Genomic DNA, 20,955 nt, shown 5'->3' with positions numbered 1-20,955 from the left:
CGATTTTATAAGTTTTGGGTTCTCTTACATTTTTTTGGGCCAGGATAACTGATTTTTTAAGCCGTTGGGTTTCGAGGATAACTGAAAAAATAATTGTTTAAATTAATCCGATTGCGTCTTGACCGAGTTCGATCATGAGATGATTGCATCATCTGTTGTTGACATAATTTATTTTGAAGCCAATATTCAGGGAACGGTGAAAAAATATAATTTCGGGGCAATGTTGGCGGTTAATGTTGGCGGTCCATGTGGGCGGTTAATGTTGGCGGTCAATGTTGGATATCCACGTTGGGGTGATGTTGGTCGCTAACGTCCGGACAATGTTGGCGGTGAATGCTGGAATAATGTTGGCCGCTAACGCCCGGACAATGTTGGGACAATGTTGGATGCTGACGTTACGATAATGTTGTCCGCTAACGCCAGGGCAATGTTTGCGGTCAATGTTGGCTCCTAACGTCGGGGCAATGTTGGGATAAGGTTGGCTGTTAATATTTGGGCAATGTTGGCGGTCAATGTTGGAGCAATGTTGAATTCAATGAATCATTGAATTTTTCTTTCTACAGAAATTTTTCCCGCCTTTAACGTCATCTCTACTTCATTCATAAATAACAATTCGGTGAGAGTCGTTCATCCGCTATTTAGACTCCTGACGACTGCGGGAAATGATTAATTACAGGGGATTAATCCGCAATGAAATATTCATGTTTACGCAATGGTCTTGTAATCACGTTTGCTTCGGCGCCAACTCCATCCCTCAAGAAGCACTCGCTCAATAAAATCGCCCGCTGCATTATCAACCCGGCGGAAGCGCTTTATTTTGGTAGACTCTCGCCCCCGGTCGTCTTCATCAGTTTATCGCAATTAAAATAGTGAAATTAGGCGATTTATTGGGGTAATAATGTCTGCACCAAGAGCTCTGCCCCAGAGCAAAGAAGCTCTATTGAAATCCTACACGACAAGACTCAAAGAAGACGTAAAGTCAATGCTAGAGAATTTTGAAGGTTCGTTCTAACCTACACGCACGAGAAAATCATACGATCATACCCCAATGCTGATTGTCGATTGAGAATTTAATGCATAATTTTTTGTTGTGATTACCGATTGATGGAATAACTGGAAAATTGAGAATACCTATGGCGATTCAGGGTGATAATTCACGGATGAAAAAATTTCATAGAAAACACTAGCGAATTCGTTAGAAAATTCTATTGGATTTCTATTGAATTTTCTATTAGTTTTTGGCCGATTCTATTGAGATGTTGAATAGAAAAAGCCAACAGAATTCGATTTTTCTTTATAACTTATTCTTTTCAGTATTTTCTATAGAATTTCCTCGGCTCAAATTTTCTTAGTTTTTTCATTCTTTTTTTTTCTTCTCATCAAGAAAATCGCACAAAAAACTTGAAAAGTTTGAGCCGAAGAAATTCTACAGAAAATGCAATAGAATAAGTTATCCAGAAAAATCGAATTCGCTAGGTTTTTCTATTCAATTTTTTTGTGCACGAATTGGAATTATTTAGAAAAATATTGAGGAATTAATAATTATTGCCGATCTGCAAAAAACCTTGGAAAATTTGAGCTGAGGAATTTCTACAGGAAAGATCTGAATAGAATAAGTTGTATAGAAAAATAAAAATTCCGTTGATTTTTCCTATAGAATATTGTCCATTAAATCTCTTTTAATCAAAAACTAATAGAAAGTCCAATAGAATTTCCTAGCCAATTCCCTAGAGCTTTTCGCAAAATTTTTTCGCCCCTGTAATTGAATGTTTATTATTTGTTAACAATTCGTGTGAAATATTTCACGTTTGCTCTGTTATAGAAATTATAAAATTGGCTAAAGGAGAGAATGACTCGCAGTTGTCTAGGATGACTCAGTGTGAACAAGACACTTACGAAATGCACGTGAGAGCTGCTAATATCGTGAGAGCTGGCGAGTCCCTCATGAAACTTGTGTCTGATATCAAGCAATATCTGATTCTCAACGATTTTCCATCTGTTAATGATGCCATTGCGACAAATAGCAAATTGTTCAGGCAGAAACAGGCTGAGTGCGATCAGAAACTGGCTGCTTTGAGGGACGACATGGCTGCTGATCTGTATGATTTGGAGGAGGAGTATTACACGTCTATTTATAAATGATTTTGAACGATTTAGGTATTCAAGTGTTGAAGAATTTAATGGGAGACACTAGCACTTTCTGTGGGAAATTCTATTGAATTTTTATTGGAAGGCTACGAGAATTATTCTATTTCAATAGATTTTTTGAGAGAGAAAAGTCTAGACGTTGATTTTTCTAAGAGAATTCTGGGACATGAACTTTCCAAGTTTTTAAATAAACTATTGAAAGGATTTATGAATTATTTAGGTATTTGTAATTGAAGAATTCTATAGAAAAATCGAGAAGTCTCCAAAAAATTCATTAGAAAGTGCTAGATCTTTCAATTAAATTTTTACCTCAGGTATTGATTTACATTGGATCGTTGGAGAGGCTTCCCAAATCGAATTCGAAGATCTCGTCCTTTTTCATTGATTCACTGTCATTTTTGTTGATATTTAACGTCGCCCACATGTGTATAATATAAGTATTTTAGGTACAATAATGTAATAAATATTTTTGACATGAACATAAGTGAATTGTAATTTAAAATGATCACACGTGAAAAAAATTATTTAAAAAACCCGAAGTAATTTTTTCTGTAAGAATTCTTAGTCCTGAATTTTCCATTTTCGAACGAAAATACAAAAAAAAATTTGGAAAATTGGCGCCTAAGAATTTTTTATAGAAAAATTGGAAAATTATTCAATGAAGTTGGGCTAGGTGGAGATGTGGCAATGCAATGGAAGAGGGAAAAGTGGCTGCCAAGTGCCGGGCATGTAATGACTCAGCAGAATCATTGGAACAAGCAATAAGTTGGAGATGGTGATGAGAAGACTGAAAGTATTAGGTAGAGACTGGTGGAAAGGCTGGGGAGGGAAGACAAACCAAAGAACCTAGAGGAAGAAGTTACTAGATGCCCTAACAGGCGAGATTAGTATTGAATAATACGTATGAAAAAAAAAATCAAAGAAAAACTGCGAATTCGCTAGAATTTTAATAGAATTCCCATAGTATTTCTAGAGAATTTCAATATAATTTATAAATAAAAAACTCACGTCATTAATTAAAAATGCATGCAATGCATTAATTTAATTGAATAGAAGATGAGAATGGGATCGATCCCTGAACTACCACTGAAAAAATTCAAATGAAAAGTCGTTTACATGTTCCTTTATTCAATTAATTTCCATTACACTTCGATTATATATCATTCAATATTCGTATTGAAGTTTCAGATCAGGAAAAATCCCTGACAATGAATAATCGCTTAATCACTTGGTACATAAGTAGTTTCACAATAATTAAAAACTTACTCGAAAATTTCATATCTCCCTAGATCTACACTTAACGATAAATACTACATTCAATGGGTATTCCAGTTGCTTCATCCATACTTTGACATCGACTCATTTATTTACCGCTGCATATCCTCGTTATCCTAGACATACTGTACAACAATAATTTACAAATGATAACCAAAGCACATTCACAATATTTATATTTAGGTTGGATAGTAACGATTCTGATCGTGAGAATGTCACAGCAGTGTAAAAATATTCACTGTTATTACCTTTTTTTCGATTTGGACAGGAGAGGAATGCAATGTAGAAGTAGGACGAACTTTCGAAACCATTTTTTTCGGCTTTCTCTAATGGATATATCACATTCATAATATAAATTAATAACAACACCAAATAAAAGTAGTTGAGGTGGATTGCAATTTTTGCAGACATGAATAAATAGGAAATTTGCATGATTTCTTGGGGAATTTTTCATTAATATCTTGGAAAATTTCACGTATGAAAAGAATTCATAGAAAAATTCTACTGAACTTCTATTTTTTAATGCAAACTATTAATTGAAGTGTATGGGATTAATTTTTGGATTTTTTCAATGAGAAACAAAAACGGAGATTTTATGCTAAGGAAGAATTTTAATTAAAGAAAATGAAATTCACTGTTTTCTTTTACTGAAAATTATATTAAAAATTCGAGAACAAAGATCGAGAAAAAGTAAATAACATTTTTTGCTGAAGAATAATTCTTATGAAAAAGTAAATTTCGCAGATTTTTTAAAATCAAAAATTGAAAATAAAAATTTTGTGGATGAATTTCAATAAGAATTCAATAGAAATTTTCCATAATTTTTTTCTCACACATTTACTGACTTCACACTGTAAAAATCATTTTCTCCTCAGTTCTGCCTTCTTTCAGACAAAATAAATTCCTTCCAACCGGTTCAAAAATACACAATATGGAATACTTCCAAGTGTTCGTCTCCCTTGGAGACATAACTTCAAATCGCAAATGATTATTTGGAGTAAATGAGGAAAGAATACCTATTCCTAGACTAATCATAACTTATCGTATATACAAAATTCATCAGACTACCGAGTACGAAGGAAAAACTGGTTGCAAAAATATTTGGCAACTTGACAACTCCTCCCCATTCATTAATTTTCGATCATCAAAACTGCGAGAAACGAAACAAATATTAAACAGAACACAATGATTTTGAGCAGTGAAGGGAATTGCATTCTCGAGGGGTTAATTTTGGAATTCTTCTGATCAATTGGTTTTTCATTACGTTAGGGGAGTGAATCATCTTGCGATAATTCGAATGATTTTTTAATGGAAAAATCCAGTAGAAAACGTTCTGCATTCACTGGAAAATTCCACTTGTTTTTTGCTGATTTCTATTGAAATCTATTGATTTTTTCCTTTGCTATCGATAAAAAAAATCAATAGAAACTGATCGTTTTAAATTTATTCGGTTGTGATTTTTTTAATGAAAATTATTGATCATGAATTTTCCTTTTTCATTGCTACTTTACTTTAAATATATCATGTTTGATTATTTCAAGTAAAAATAAGAACTTGGAAAATTAATGTCAAGAATTCCCATAGAAAATGACTCAATAGAAAAAAATTGACAGAAAGATGGAATTCTACTGATAGAAATGGAAATAAAAATAATTTCTATTGTTAATTTTCTATTTAAAAATAAACAGCAAAGCCGAGGAATTTTTCAATTGAATCAGCCAAAAACAAATGGAATTTTCTGTCAAATTCTCAACGTTTTTCTATGAATTTTTTAGTGTGTGAAATTGCCTGAAATTTCACAGAATGCATAAATATTATAAAAATCGTAAGATCCGTAAAAATTTTATCACCCAATCACGATAAAAAATCGTAGAAAAACCAGTTTGATTTATACCCGCCTGACTATTTTACAACAGAGTTGCGTAGAAACAACAATGCGAGAAATTGAAATCGATAAAATGAGAAAATTACCATTTCAAATGTGAATTCCAGCGTTCACTCATCTCAGACTGATCGATCACCATGGCCTAGAATCTATTGTACATAGAAAATTGTCAGTCCTCTTCGGTCAATAGAGAACGAGTTGAGTCTGTGATGGTTTGGCAGTTTCAGTCATTTCTGTCGTATGAAATGCTAGTTTTCGATTTTAATACGTTGAACCCTCAATTTTTCATGCGTTCAGGTATTTTATGTCTCAAAAATATTCGATTTATCGAGAATGGAATGTATTTTATCGGTTAAATTCTCAGTGAAGATACCACACACATGAAAAAAATTCAATAGACAATTTTTGGAAAGAATTCTGTTGAAATTCAATTAGAAATATTTTGTTTGGGGATTTTTTTACAGAATAAGGTCAACAGATTTTAATGTTTTTGTTGCAATTATTCTCTTGAGATTTTTTCATTCAGAAAATCTTGCGCATAAATTTCCAATTTTTTTTGTTTTTCATTACAAATTTAATGAAAATTTTGGAAAACTCATGCCCAAAAATTCTCGAAGCTAAAATCCCCAGAGAATAATTCTACCCAACATTTACAAAAATTTTAACTGAATTTTGATGGAAAGTTTAAAGAATTCTGATCTTTCAATAGAAATTAAGTAAAATTTCCTTAAATATTGAATAGAATTCCTTAAAAATCAAATTTCCTGCGGAAATATTCTTTTGCCTGGGGCTTTTTCGATAGAATAAGGTCAACAGATTTTAATTTTTATATTTCCATTATTCTCTTGAGATTTTTTTATTCAGAAACTCTTGCGCATAAATTTCCCAATTTTCCCCATTCTATTTTTTTGTTTCTCATTACAAAATTTAATAAAAGTCTTGGATAGCTCACGCCAAGAATTCTCGAAGATAAATTCCCCGAAGAATAATTCTATCCAATATTTCCAAAAGTTTTAATTGAATTTTGATGAAAAGTTTAAAGAATTCTGATAATGTTCTAACATAAATTAAATAAAATTTCCTCAAATATTGCACAGAATTCAAAAGACCAGTTCCAACAGAAACAAATTTAATGGAATTCCCAGATAAATTCACTGGAATTCGCATTTTCATTCCAAATTTCTATTGAATTTTTTCCCAACTGCAATAAAAAAATACGAACGAAAGAATTTTGAGCCTCAGTCAAGCGTGAAAGTTCCTCTCCCACGAAGGTGTTATTTCCCTGGGAAAGGTGTGTAAATTTGCTCAGCAATGCACATCTCTCCGAATTTCAGCACCAGAGGATTCCCTCATCAATAAAGAAGATCAGCGGTGGCTTCGACGCCCCAGGCAGCGTCATGCGACTCCCCCAGATGCTCCTGACCCTCGATTTTTCCATCGGTGGTGCTCTCCCTCGTCTCCCACTGCTGACCACTTCCGCACGTCGTTGGGTGGACAGATCTGGTGATGCCCAATTCAAATCCATCGGATGTGAGGTCCACTTTACTTGGTGTGTAGCTTGCCAGACCACCTCCACCTGCAATTCAATCGAAGAAATGACGGAGTTGTTGCGGTTTCAGGAGGCATTCAATGGTAGAGTGAATGATGAGAGGAAGGAGATAATTTGTATTGTGGAGGTACTCTTTATCGACAGGTGGATACACCCAATGGGAATTAACGTATTGAAAGGAAAAGTAGTTATCAATGGACGTGACATCACAGCAGAGTTGAAGGAAATATATAATGCATGTCTAAATTAATTTAATATTGTATTTTTCGTGAGGTGTTATTCAATTTTTAATCGACTTTTATAAGACTCCGATTGGAGTTCTCTTAGAAATTCTAGGGAAGTTTTTTTTTTATAATTGATGTTTGATCAGTGATAGGCATCAATCAATCATAATTACCGTTAAATTGTGATGTCAATTTTTAACATAAATCTTAAAAATTTTTTAAATTAAATTTCGAAATATTCTAGCAACCAATAATTTAAGTAGTACCTAAAGGTAGAATTAGTTTAACTAAAAATTACATTTCAGTATTATCAAATATTTTATTCACCATCAACAGAAAAATTCAGCTAATAAATTCTATACTTTAAATTTGTTAAATATAGTTAAATTTTGAACAATATAAGGAGATAATCCTTTTTAAAATTTTCAAAATCTAATATTATTGCCTATCCCTGTGTTTAACAGAATAAAAATGGTATAAATGGTTATTTTTCTATAGGAAGTTCAGAGCGCAAATTTTCTAAAATTTTGGTATACTATTTTTTTTTTAAAGAAAAGAAAAATAGAGTTGAAAAATTTAGAAAATTTATTTTAAGGAACTTTAAATGAAAAATTTGATAGGAAAACCTAGGATTTTTCATAAGATATTATTAAATTTATAATAGACTTCTATAAAATTCCTATTGGAGTTCTCTTAGAAATTCATTGCCTCAAATTTCCCAAGTTTTTTTGTATGATTTTTCAATTAAAAGAAAAGGAAAGTAGAGTGGAATTAAATTTTTTATTGAAATTCCATGAGAATTCAATTAGTTTTAAATTGAAATTCAATTGAAATTGTAATCGAGTTCCATTGGAGTTCCATTTACAAGTCATCCATTCCTCCTCTGCAATTTTGGATAAAATTTTTATTTTTCTGTATAAATCATTTTTAAAATTTTTCCTCCTGTCTCTCATTACAGAATCCTCTTAAAATTCATCTCAAACAAAATTGCAATAAAAATTGAAAATTCAATAGAATTACCCAGTCAAATTAAAATTATTTTCCGATATGAATGGCGGCTAACTCACCGAGAATCGGCGAGGCGGAATTCCCCGTCGTAGACGAGGAACACGTGGATTTGTTGCTAACAGCTGACTGGTGATCATCGCCATGTCCCGTCGCCGAGGTTTCTCCACTGGCGTCATCCTCCAGCATAGACGCCTCACTGGGATACTCAAATGTTCGTGTCGCGTCATCGTCGAACTGTATCCGATGCTGGAAACAAAACCGATCATGTCCAATACAATAAATGTCACAGTAATTGTAATTTTTCATTTTATTTTTGCACACATTTTCCTTCTATCGTCCATCATCTGTCCTTTCACACAATTTTATTCGCATAAATTATATTATTCTTCAATTTATTGTTCAATTTAATTGTGTCATTCTCGAATCTTGTAAAAATTCTTGCATAAATCAAATGAAAGAATGATTCTATCTGTTATCTTGAACGAAATCCTAAGATTTCTCCGGAATTATCATTTTCAAAGAATACGAAATTATTTGAAAATTACTCTATAAATCAAAACAGCTATTATTACTATCGCTTTCATCTTCGAATTTGGTCACAGGGACATCAAAACAATTTTTCAAGCTATCGAAATCATTTTTTTTCTGTTATCGTGGGACAACCGAATTAAATTTCAGTTAATGTTGGTAGATAACAAAACCTTCATTTGAAAATTAAATTAAATTCCATCGATTCATTAGCGATCAATTAATGAAAAACTTGGTCACACGCGTACGTATGGACAGAATTTTTCTATTGAACATTTCAATAGAATCCACCAAAAATTAATAGAAATCCAATAGAATTCTCTAACAAATTCGCTAGACTCTTCTGTTAAATTCATTCGTGCGATATAGAACAAAAAAATTGAGTAACTCTAGTGAAAATAAAATAATAAATTTTCAATCTCTAAAATGCGTTTCGACTCGAAACTTGAATTTCTTTCCTCCGTATCAATTTCCCATCCCGATCATTATCACGACGATTTCCATCCTAGATATAAACCACCGATAATTTCCACGGGTCATGAATCCGGACAATCGTTCCTCGCTGACCTTGGCACCATATTTTCACGTTGTGGCCCCTGTTCCAGTGTTTTGACGAATTTTCGTAAACTCGTACATGCGGCAGATAAGAATGCCTGCCCGGAGGGGAAGGGGAGAGATGGAGAGGATATAGCTGACGGCACGGTATGTAACCTCGCATAACAGTAACCGGTCACACTCGTTGAGTATCGAACTAGGGAGCGCACCTACCCGCGTCATCCTTGTGCCACGTTGCTAATATGAATAGGAGGATGAGAATAAAAAATTGTTGTTCCAGACGTTTACACGGACGAAAAAATTTCATTGAGAAATCTAGAAAATTCTATAGAAAATTCTATTGAATTTCTGTTACAAATTCTATTGGGGAATTCCCCTTTGCAATCTCATTTTTCTATTTCACCTCGTTTGACACATTTTCTATAGAAATTCCTACACATGAATTTTCCTAGTATTTCCACTTTATTTTTCTTCTCTTTTCATTTGAAATTCCAACGAAAAAAGACAAAATTTGAATCGAGGAATTTCTATAGAGAATATACCAATTTAAATTGTATAGAAAACGTGAATTCCATTGATTTTTTTTCTATAGAATTCTTTCCATCGAACTTTTTTATTGGAAAAAACGGCGAGATAGACTGCGGAATTTTTTAATAATAGAAAGTTTATCAGAAATTCAATAGACAATTCTATTGAGGAATTGCTTTGCTGCGCGATTTCTTCATAAAAAATGTTCAATAGAAACAATTTTATAAATAAAACTCGTGGAATTTCGTCGTTTTGTTCAACTTTTTTTTATTGACACGTTTTCTATAGAAATTCCTCTATTCCGTTTCTATAGAAATTCCTACACATGATTTTTTCTAGTATATCCACTCTATTTTTCTTCTCTTTCCATGAGAAATAAAAAAAAATTAATCCAGGAATTTCTATAGAGAATATATCAATTTAAATTGTATAGAAAACTTGAATTCCATTGATTTTTTTCTATAGAATTCTTTCCATCGAACATTTCTATTGAAAAAAACTCCTAGATAGGCTGCGGAATTTTTTTAAAAATAGAAAGTTCAATAGAAATCCAATAGAATTTTCTATGAATCGGAGGAAAAAAATAAGGAATTCTTGTTTCAGGCGGTTTCACGTGTAAAAAATTTCATAGGAAAATCTATTGAAAATTCCATTACTCTTTCTATTGAAACATTGTCTATAGAAATTCCCTCGATCTTAAAAAAAACAGGAATACAGCGGAAAGAAACTGAGTTACATCGGAATAAAAATTTATGTCTAAGAATTTCTATAGAACAATAAAAATCTGTTGGCATTTTTCAATCAAACATCTGTTAAAATTCAATAGAATGCAATAGAATTCAATGGAATTCAATAGAAATTCAATAGACTGCCAATAGAATTCAATAGAATTCCTTCAGAAAAGAACAAGTTCTCTCTATTAAATTTATTCATGTGTAAATTAATAATAACTATTTCACTCGCAACACTTCCACAGATTGTCGTTTCGCTAGAATTGCAACGGTAATTTTCCCAGAAGTTTATCCCAACCCAAAATAACCAGATAAACACTGCTAGATCCGAAGAGCTCACCAGCAGCTCTTTTTTTCAGTCAGCTATCTCTAAGACTTCTAACGTTGACTTCCATTCTTCCAACGTGAGATAACGCGAGTTAAAAAATCCCGAGGATGATAAATTGCCGAGTCGTGCATTATTCAATAATTTTTCTCTGCCCTATCTGTAATCTCCATTATCTCCCGCGATGTTAGAGCAAAATAGACGAGCAGGTAATCACAATTGTTACGGCTTTTTCTCGATTTGCTTCCGGATACTGAACATTATCTCCTCTCGGTGGAAAGAATCTATAAATAAGCTGGGAATCTGCTCACGCGGGAATTCAGAATCAATTTTTTATCGGTATTCATTACCCGAAGCGACATTGCACAGCAAAACTGGCGCAAACCGGTGATTAGTATTCCGACTGATGACTTTCCTTAATTTTTTTTCTGGCGATGAAAAAATTTTACAGGAAAATGTAGTGAATTCTCTAGAAAATTCTGTTCAAGAATTCCGACGCTGTTCTCCGTGTTTTTTTTTTCGATATACGTTCAACAGAGAATATTTTATAGAAAAATCTATAGAATTGGATTTTTTATAAAATTCTTCGTTAGATTTTTTAAATGAGGGAAAGAAAAAATGAACTGAAAAACATCGGAAATTTATTGATTTGTTCGTTTAATTGATTTTTGTCGAGAAATTCCTATAGAAAATGACTCAATCGAAAATGTTTTATAGAAAGACCTAATTCTACTGATTTTTTCTATGAAAATAGCTTATATTGAATATTTTCTATTAAAAAAATCAGGGAAGCTAGAGTTCTCAACAGAATTTCAATAGAAATTCTATAGCAATTCAATCGAATTTTGTGTCTTGTCATTTCTAAAAAGTAGGAAAAAGAATGCCCTTACTCTATAGAAAAGTAGAATAAAAAAATTCTATAGAAAAACCTAGGAAATTCGATAGAAACTTCCTATTGAATTTCTCTGGGAAATTCTACTATTTTTTTGTCCATTCTATTGAAAAATTCCGCGCGCTTTCTATAGAAATGTTTAATAAAGAATATTCTACATAAAAAAAAACAATTCTACTGATTTTTTTTTCAATAGAATTGATTTTTGACTGGAATATTTATAGAATAGATTTCTTTCTTGAATGGGAAGAGGAGAAAATAGAGTAAAAAAAATGTCGAGAAATTCTTATAGAAAGGTCGAGCTCTACTCGAATTTTTTTTTTCTTTCTATAGAATAGTTCCAAATTGAGTTATAATTTTTCAATAGAATCGACGAAAAACTAATGACATTTTCATTTGAAATTCAATAGAATTTTCCAGCGAATTCTCTCGGTTGTTCTACAACATTTTTTTTCGCATTTGCCTCGTCACATGCAAAAAGTAGGAAAAGAATTTGCTGATACCTTGTGATTCCTCGGAGTCCTTATCAGATTGCTGCGACCATTAATCAGAACGTTGTCGTTGGTGAAGAGGACATCGCAGGGTGATGGGGGTCCTCTGGACATCTCCCAGTCGCCTTCATCCGTCGTCGAGGCATCCAAGGTTGCGTCCAGAACAATGATCCCACCATCTCCCACCTGAGGAGAATAACACAGTTGATTTAATCGATAGCTATCGCGAATGACATCATTTTGAGTGCCTCATCCGTCAAATTTTAACTAGAGTGGACTCAATGTCAGGTAGATAGTCCCATGTCAAGTGTGATATGTAGGAAATAACTTGACAGAAAAAATACTATTACAGATTATTCTGAGATATCTGGCGATTTTTCTAGGAAATCCTATTGCGGAATTCTTCTATAGAATCAGCCGAGAACAACAAAATTACTGCGCTCAGGCTTTTTTAAGACCGATTATTCTACTAAGATATTTTCTGCAAAAGGATTTCGTAAAAAAATCTGACGATTTTTCTAGGGAATTCTATAGCGGAATTCTCCTATAGAATCAGCCGGAATTTACGGAATTTTCAATAGAAATTCAATAGAATTTTCTAAATATATAAAATATCTATGGAAAATGTGAGTTCTATAGAATTTGAATAGATTCCTTATAGAACTCTTATAGAATTTCTCCAAAAAATTCTATCGAATTTCTATTGAACTTCCTACATAAATTCCTCGGCTCAAATTTTCCAGATCCTTGTCTAATTTTTTTCATGAAAGTAGAAGAGAAATAGAGGAAAAAACAAGGAAAATTCAAATCGAGGAATTCCTATAGAAAATATCTCTATAGAAAAAATTTATGAAAAGATGAAATTCTACAAATGCTTTCTATTAAATAATTTCTACTGAACATTATCTATAGAAGAACATGTGCTACAGCTTCGGAATTCTTCTATAGAATCGGCCGAAAACCGATGGAACTTTCAATAGAAATTTAATAGAAATCCAATGGAATTTTCTACAGAATCCGCTAGGTTTTTCCATTGCATCAATATCTAACAGATTCCAAGAAAAAAACTTGGAAAATTAAATCCGAGGAATTTCCAATAGAATTCCAGTAGAATTCCAATAGCAAAGGCGCAAGGCTCTTTCACAAAATTTTCTCGCACATGAAAAAGAAATAGAAATTAACCAATACGACATACACTGTATCCTGAAATTCTTCCAGCTAGTTCAGCCGAGAGAGACAGAACATTGTCGACCGAGCGTTTCTAAAAAGGGGATAACGGATCTCAAGAACTAAATTTCCATCTACAGGCTGTATCCCCGTAAGTTGCTCTACAACCGCCATATTCTACGGTGGATTCCACGTAATCAACTGGAATGCTGCTGATCAAGGCCGTTTTCCCGTCTGCTCCCTTCAGCCGATTTTTTACATTCCTCGTTAATTGCTTTTTGCTTTGTATTCCAATTATATTCTCTTGATTCCGAGGGTTGCTGTCAGTTCCAGTGAAATTGAAATGATTGCGCAAAAAATCGGGGAGGAATGCTGGGGGGAAAATACTGGTTGAAATGTTCGTGACTGATTGGTATTCTGGAGTCATCAAACATGACAAATTAACGATTTCCAAGTACTTTGGCTATTTTTTTCGCCGGGGAATGCTCTCCCATTTGACCCTAAGTTCCCGGACATTTCACAATGATTTTATTATTTAAACTTTGCTGGTCTGAATTTTAATCTTGATATTGAGCAGTTAGAGAACAAAAAATTGGAAAATTCACGTCGAGGAATTCCTATAGAAAACCTCTCTATAGAAAAAATTGTACCTAAAGATCACAATAAAAGTAGTTTCTAATAGACATTTTCTATTGAAAAATACGCAGTTAAGGTGCGGAATTCTTCAATAGAATCGCCAGAAACTAAGAGAATTCTCAATAGAAATCCAATAGAATTTTATAGCGAAGTCCCTGATTTTTTCAATGAAATTTTTTCGTATATTTTTATCGAATTGCATTTCCACCCCATTTTCACGAACTAGTGCTCCACTTAATTTTCCTAATTCATGGATTTCGATAACTTCCAAAGAAATAAAAATCCCCAACCGGAGGATGTGACGCAGTATTTTATCCGCGGTCTCCATCCCTGTCCTAGCTATCTGTTGATAACTGAATAGACCATGACTCATCGATAAAACCATTACGCGGCTTCCAAACACATCACTTTCTTCATAGTTCATTTGACACAAAACCCGGGAGATGAAGAATTCCATTTCGCTCTCCATGAATTATGGGATTTGAATTGAATGGGTGAGATTCTGATGTTGATGGTATCCAACGAAATTCAAAGGGATAAACGCAGCTCCGTTGAATGGAATGGAGAGGAGAACGAAACACGTAACGATATGGTATCAATGGACAATCAGATATCAAAAGGACGCCGGGTTTTTAGGCGATTCGGACTGATACATTGTAGAGTCTATTATATAAGAAGCAATCGACACCTTTGGACTTCATTTCATTTCAATTGAGTTCCAATATTTCTTTCAGCACGCGGTTTTAATCGGCAATAACTCCAGAGCAGAATTAAGTTTCGGGACATTTTACAATTATTTTATTATTTAAATATTTATGTATTAATTCATGAATATATGAACATTATTGAGCTTTTTTTTTGTATTTTTGTATACATTCATGTATTTATTATTAATAATCATTTAAGTTTAAATAAAAAAATTATTGTAAAATTTCCGGAAACTGGGGGTCAAATACCGGCCATTTAATAATAATTTATTATTAATGTCATTTAATAATAATAATTATTAATATTATTAAATAATAATATGCAATAATATTTTATATTGTTAATATTAATATATATTACTCCGTTCCCTCAATATAATAATAATAATAATAATAATAATAATAATATTAATATTATTATTAATGTCATTTAATAATAATTATTATTAATAATATAGATGATTATTATTAATGATTTTATTATTTAAAAATAGCAATTTTTGAAAATTACGATGATTTTAACTAAAAAATTTATAAACAATCAATTATCTACCGTAAAAATCATATGTTCGGAATCGTAAAAAATTTATTCATATTCAGAATTTCACCGAAACTCGATTCAATGCCTAAAAAATGAGCCAAAGTTTAAACAATGTCAATTATTTATTCATAAACAACGAATGTTAAAAAAATAATAATTCCGTGTAAAATGTAAATTTAATGTTCGCTGAATATTCATGAATGGTAGCAAACTGTAAACTATACTTGGATATCCTTAAAAGCCATCTGGTTTGTCTTCTAAACAGACAAACCAGATACTACTCTACCAATTATCCAAATACTTCGGTTGAAATAAGTGAGTCCTTTGGCATTCAAATGCTCCCATAACTCCTTACTGAGTGCTCCCAGTCATAACTTGATCCATAACCACACGTTATAACAATTCAATAAAACTCACTTTCTCGTGAAGCCCTCGATTTTCCGAGGTGTAATTCTATGAAGTACCTTTTTCATTTCCAGGGGGGCTACATTAACGGTGCAGTAACGACCGGTCTGGTCTCAAAAATTCCACTTCGGGGGAGCCTCCCCCACCACTTTAGTGGACATTGGAATGCACATGGGACGGGTCCAGTGAGAAAATCATAAACTCTCGGAGGGGCGCGTATCAAAGTAAAAAACGAGTTCCTCATTAATCACGGGGGCTTGAATGGAAAGAATAATATTTAATTTTCATACTGCTATCGAAATTTCGTGAGGATGTGAGACTTAATCAAAAGGATTTTGCACAGAATTTTCTTCGTCTTGATTTGACATTCTGATTAATTAAAAAAAAATTGAACAGACGTCAAATTTAATAATGAATGAATAGCGACAAAATTTGTCGACTAAATTCCGTAAATTCTTTCTGGGGATGTGAAAATATTTTGAAATCATCTGCTGGCGAAAATTTCGAAATTGAACTTTCGAATTGAAAAAAAATGAACAGACGTCAAATTTAATAATGAATGAATAGCGGCAAAATTTGTCGACGAAATTTCGCAAATTCTTTCTGGGGATGTGAAAATATTTTTAAATCATCCGCCGGCGAAAATTTGAGATCTGCAACAGTTTCTGATAATTTAACGACAAAATAATGAATTAGTTTCTCGTATTTATCTAATCGTAAAAAGGAGAAAGGAATCAATAAAACAATCCCTATCAGCCAAGACCCCTTCAGGTGAAAACCCATAGAAATCACTCAGTACCAGGAAGCAACGCTCCATTGCAATTCGACAACCGTTCAATTCCCTCAAACTCTCAAAGAGAAATTACAACTACTCTCATTCCCATTACCCACAATACCATCGGTTTATCCCTCTTTCTTTTAATTATGGGGCTATCTCACTGCAAATTAGTGACATTTACTACGCGTTTTTTATCGTTTGTTATTGTCTTCATAGGATACATTTTCTATAGAAATTTATTTGACATAAATTTCCTTTTTTTCAATCCATTTCCCTTCTCTTTTCATTTGAAAAATCAAATTTGAAAACTGGGAATATTCGAGGCGAGGAATTTCTATAAAAAATTCCTCTATAGAATAAGTTCTATAGAATATGTTTGATTGAATATTTCTATTGAAACGAAAGGCGGAAATCCAGAATTCCCTAGCGAATTCGATAAAAAAATCTATAGAATTTCTATTAAATTTCTGTAGGAAATTCTATCAATTTTTAGCCAGTTCAATTGAAAAATTCCGCAGCTTCATTGGTCGTTTTGTCTATAGGAATTCCTCGACATGAATTTTCCAAGGTTTTTCCACGTTCGTTTTCTTCTCGTTTCATCGAAAAAATCAAACAAAAAAATTTAGGCACTTTGAGCCGAAGAATTCCTGTAGAAAATACCTCTATAGAATGAGTTGTATAGAGAAATCCGATTCTATTGATCTGTTCTATAGCAAATTCGATTAGTTTTTGACCCATTCTATTGAAAAATTCCACAGCCTCTGCTCGTTTTTCTCTATAGAAAATCTCCAATAGAAAGTATTCTATAGAAAAATCAGTAGAATTTAATTTTTATTACAACTTTTTCTATAAGAATTCCTCGACATGAATTCTCTAAATTTTTTTCACTCCTTTTTTTCCCATAAAAAAAATGAAAAAAACTTGAAAAATTTGAGCCGTGGAATTTCTGTACGAAACCCCGCTATAGAATAAGTTGTCAAAAAAAATCAAATTCTATTGATACCCCTTGAATTTGTCGAAACAGGGTCATAATAGGATGATTTCGTGGCAGTTAATAATGTGTTAATAATGTGCTTTTTTTGTACTGAAAAAAATTGCTGCCCCATTGCGTTTTTCAGACTATTCTCCACCGAATATTAGAACAACTAGGGGGCTTCGCCCCCTGCTCGCTCCGCTCGCCAACCCGGGGGAGGGGCTTTGCCCCCCCCGTCCGTGTGACCGCAGCGGTGTGACCGTACCCATAAACATCTTCCATATGAGCACCCCCTAATATAGTAATCCTCCATAAATATCGATATCCCCTTTATGACCACCCCCTCATATAGACATCTCTTATAAATACACGCACCTCCTCGTATAGGCACCCAGCGTCCCCTGAATTTGAGCGTCCCCTGAATTTAAGCGTCCCCTGAACTAGAGTGTCCCCTGAATTTTTCGCCTTATTTTTTTATTTATATAGAGAGATATAGAGAGAAATAATCGGTGAAAAACTCCCACAACTCCCCTAGAATTTCCCAGGGAATTCCCTGAATTCCTTCGCACCAGAAACTCCCAACTCTAATTTCCATTGCCCACAATACCTTGGGTTTATCCCTCTTCCTTCTAATAATGAGGCCATCGTTCTCGATGTAATCTGGCACGTCCTTCCTGTTGCTGAAGTTAAACACCATCGTATTATTCTGCTGATTCCACGGTTTAGTGTCCCACAGTCCACCACTACCTCCACCACCCTCACCCCCAGCCCCACCAGAACAACTTTTATTAACCGGCTGTATCTCCTCCGCAGTTTTGAGACTAACAACAACCTTGGTCGGCTGTTCAATATTCTTAACTCGATTGATAAGGTTCTTCTCGAGCTCCCGATTGCTCAGATTCTGCTGCGGCACCTGGGTCTTCATCGACACCAGCGGCCGAATGATCCCAATCTGTTTTGGGATGGGCGAGCCCCCGGACTTGTGACTTTTTATCATTTTGGACTCCTTCGTAGACGGATAAGACGGTATCGGGGACGTCTTTATCAGCCCCAAACTCGATATTGCGCCGATAGGCTTCTCGTTGGCCACAGCGATCTCGGCTTTCGCTTCTTTCGTCAGCTCTACCTCTGCCTCCTCGACCCTAGACGTCTCCTTCGAGTCCGTGGAGTCTGCAGCGGCCTTTCCTTCGAGGCTGTCAGCCACCCCGTTCGAAGGGCCCTGAGCCTTCCCCAGAGGTTCACCCTCGAAGGTGACCTCCACCGAGACAGCCCTCGGCTCTTCGACCCTCGCGGGCTCTTTGGTCCCTTCGACCTCCTCATTCTCACAAACTTCCCTGCTATCCTGCAGAGCCTTCTCCTCGATTAAAGCACTGATGTCCCGCCCAGACTCCGAACCCTCCGGCTTTTCGGGCGACGAAGTCTGGCAAGTGGTATCGCAACTCGTGACCATCGACCCTTGACAAGCGTTCGAGCGCGAGTCTCTCTTAGACCCTAGAGAACCTAAAACTACTGGCACAGCTTTGGCACAGCCCTCCGAACCTTTGACCCTGGCTGGGAAAGGCTCTGGGCTCGGTGCAGGTGAGAATTTGAACTTGTGAGAGGGCTCCGGCGAGGCGGACGCCGGAGAAGCGGACTTCTCGATCATCTGGAACTTGGAGACGACCGAGGAGACAGACTGAACGATCGGGTCGCTCGCCACTCCGTTCCTGGGCACCTCGGGTGTCTCCAGGTCGGGGGTCTTCTTCGGGAAGCTCGAGCCCTTCAAGCCTCCGTTGACGAAGGGCTTGGGCTGCAGCGGTGGCTTCGGCACGATCTTCTTGATCGTCTGCGCCTTGAGAGTGTCGTTTATCGTCTTGAAGGTCGCGACCTTGACGGCGACTTCGCCCTTGGGCTTGAGCTTTTTCACGGAACCCTCGAAGATTCGCAGTGTCGTTTTGACTAGATCTGGCGGCGGGCGCTCGGTGTCAGCCAGAAGTGGCCTGACTCTCTTAGGTTTGTTCATCGCCTTGGGACGATCCTTCATCAGTCTGTTCTCGATGTTGACAGTCGTTCTGTCGATCAAGACAATGTGATCGTTCACCGGCTCCTTCTGGAAATTTAGTTTTCCCGGGGGGGTCTTGTCCTCCTCGGACTGGTACCTCATCAGGGTCTCGACGCTTCTGGCTCGCTTCATCGAGTCGTTGCCGCGAGAGGAGTTGCGGTACCTCTCCGGCTTCGCGGAGACTCCTTGGGCTTTCTTCGTGAACTTTCGAGTCTTTTCCGTCTCGTGGTCGCAGTCCAGGAGGTCCTCCAGGCTCGCCGCCCTTCGGAACCTCTGGACCGACCCCCGGGTCTTGTTCGTCTCCCTCAGGGTCAGGTTCAGGTACTTGCTCTTCAGCTTGTTCACGATACCCGGACCGTACTGCAGCTCCTCGGAACTGTCACTCTCGCAGTCGTCCATTATTACGATGCGCTCGCGATTGCCGAATTCGTTGTGAAGGTTCTTTTTATTTTTCGGGGATTCCCGGGAATCATCAGTGCTGCCGTATTTTTTGTACCGGGTTAGTTCGCAATTATCGAAATTCGACGGGTGAGTTTTCAGGGTCGGGGGCTCCTCCCGGCAGAGGGATCCGTTCGACTCGAGGTGCATGCTGCACGCGACTGACTTTACGTTGCCAGCCGGGGAACAGTCGTTCAACTCGCGGCTCGCAGCGCCACTGGCTGTCGGATTTTGGACTAATGCCGGAGTAACCTGAGCGCTTGATGATTCGGATGAATTAGGGGCATCCGAGCTGGCGTTTTCCCCGCTGGAGTCCGGCCCCTCGGGGATGACGGGGTCGGGGACACCCGTCACTCCCGGGGGCCCTCCACCTGGGGAAAGGCCTCGGCTCTGCTGCCTGCGGCGGATCAGGTCGCGTTTCCACTGGGGAATCGCGGGGTCTGTTACACTCGCACCGGTGGCCATGTTTCCTTCGATCATTTCGCTTTTGCTCTTTGTTACTCGGCCGGTAAATCCTCTATTTTGTTTTCAGTTTTTTAGCCATCCTGATCGGGGACTTCGCGGTTTTAGGCGTGACTACAGCACTCATCGGCTATCACTCACTCACTCTTGATTATTTATTGGTAATTGGCAGGGGGAGGGGGGAGTAACGACCGGCGATTCCATTCTAGGGGATTTTAGGCGCACGATTGTCAGGTTTTTGGGGAACACACGGGATTGCGACGCGATTTTATCGGAATACAGAGGTTTTCACCGGGAAATTGATCTTTCGGGCGCGGACGAACGTCAGGAAACACTCGGTTTTGCCGTAACACTGCGACTCACTGTCCACCACGCTTTCCATTTAGCCCCACTACTGTGGCGAGCTCGACCCTTTCGCGACGATTCCCCCTCTGGGTTGTACACTCCCCTCTCGCGGCGCTTTGCCACCTTAGGTTATCTTTTTTCATGCTTCCCACCCGACTTGTTCGGTGTTGCCGGCTTCGGGGATTCATGTGTGTGTGCAGGGGGGGAGTACACTTGTCGTTGGAGAGACGGGAAATCGAAAAGTGTTTGTGCAGTGGTTGCGCGCGACCCACTCGATCTGTTTGACAGGGGAAGGTTAACGGGGGGGGATTTTTTGAGGGGGG

General features: G+C 36.3%; 2 protein-coding genes across 2 annotated transcripts; one reads left to right on the top strand and one right to left on the bottom strand.

The window, feature by feature from the left end:
- The first annotated feature begins 811 nt into the window (after positions 1-811).
- Positions 812-2,627, top strand: LOC107038877 (mediator of RNA polymerase II transcription subunit 22). Its single transcript, XM_015258190.1, has 2 exons — positions 812-1,001; positions 1,823-2,627. The coding sequence occupies exons 1-2, from the start codon at positions 899-901 to the stop codon at positions 2,140-2,142; spliced, it is 423 nt and encodes a 140-aa protein (XP_015113676.1). The 5' UTR covers positions 812-898; the 3' UTR covers positions 2,143-2,627.
- Positions 2,628-5,842: 3,215 nt separating this feature from the next.
- On the bottom strand, positions 5,843-20,686 carry LOC107038841. The gene is made up of 4 exons (XM_015258143.1): positions 17,954-20,686; positions 12,152-12,325; positions 8,149-8,335; positions 5,843-6,884 (listed from the first exon to the last, which is right to left on the bottom strand). Exons 1-4 carry the CDS (start codon positions 20,303-20,305, stop codon positions 6,661-6,663), a joined length of 2,937 nt encoding a protein of 978 aa, XP_015113629.1. The 5' UTR covers positions 20,306-20,686; the 3' UTR covers positions 5,843-6,660.
- Positions 20,687-20,955: the final 269 nt, after the last annotated feature.

This window comes from Diachasma alloeum, unplaced genomic scaffold (genome assembly GCF_001412515.2).
Source record: "Diachasma alloeum isolate Michigan unplaced genomic scaffold, Dall2.0 Dall_scaffold_00289, whole genome shotgun sequence".
Classification (NCBI taxonomy): Eukaryota; Metazoa; Arthropoda; class Insecta; order Hymenoptera; family Braconidae; genus Diachasma; species Diachasma alloeum.
The sequence above is the reverse complement of the archived record's forward strand: the minus strand, read 5'-3'. Positions and strand labels throughout refer to the sequence as shown.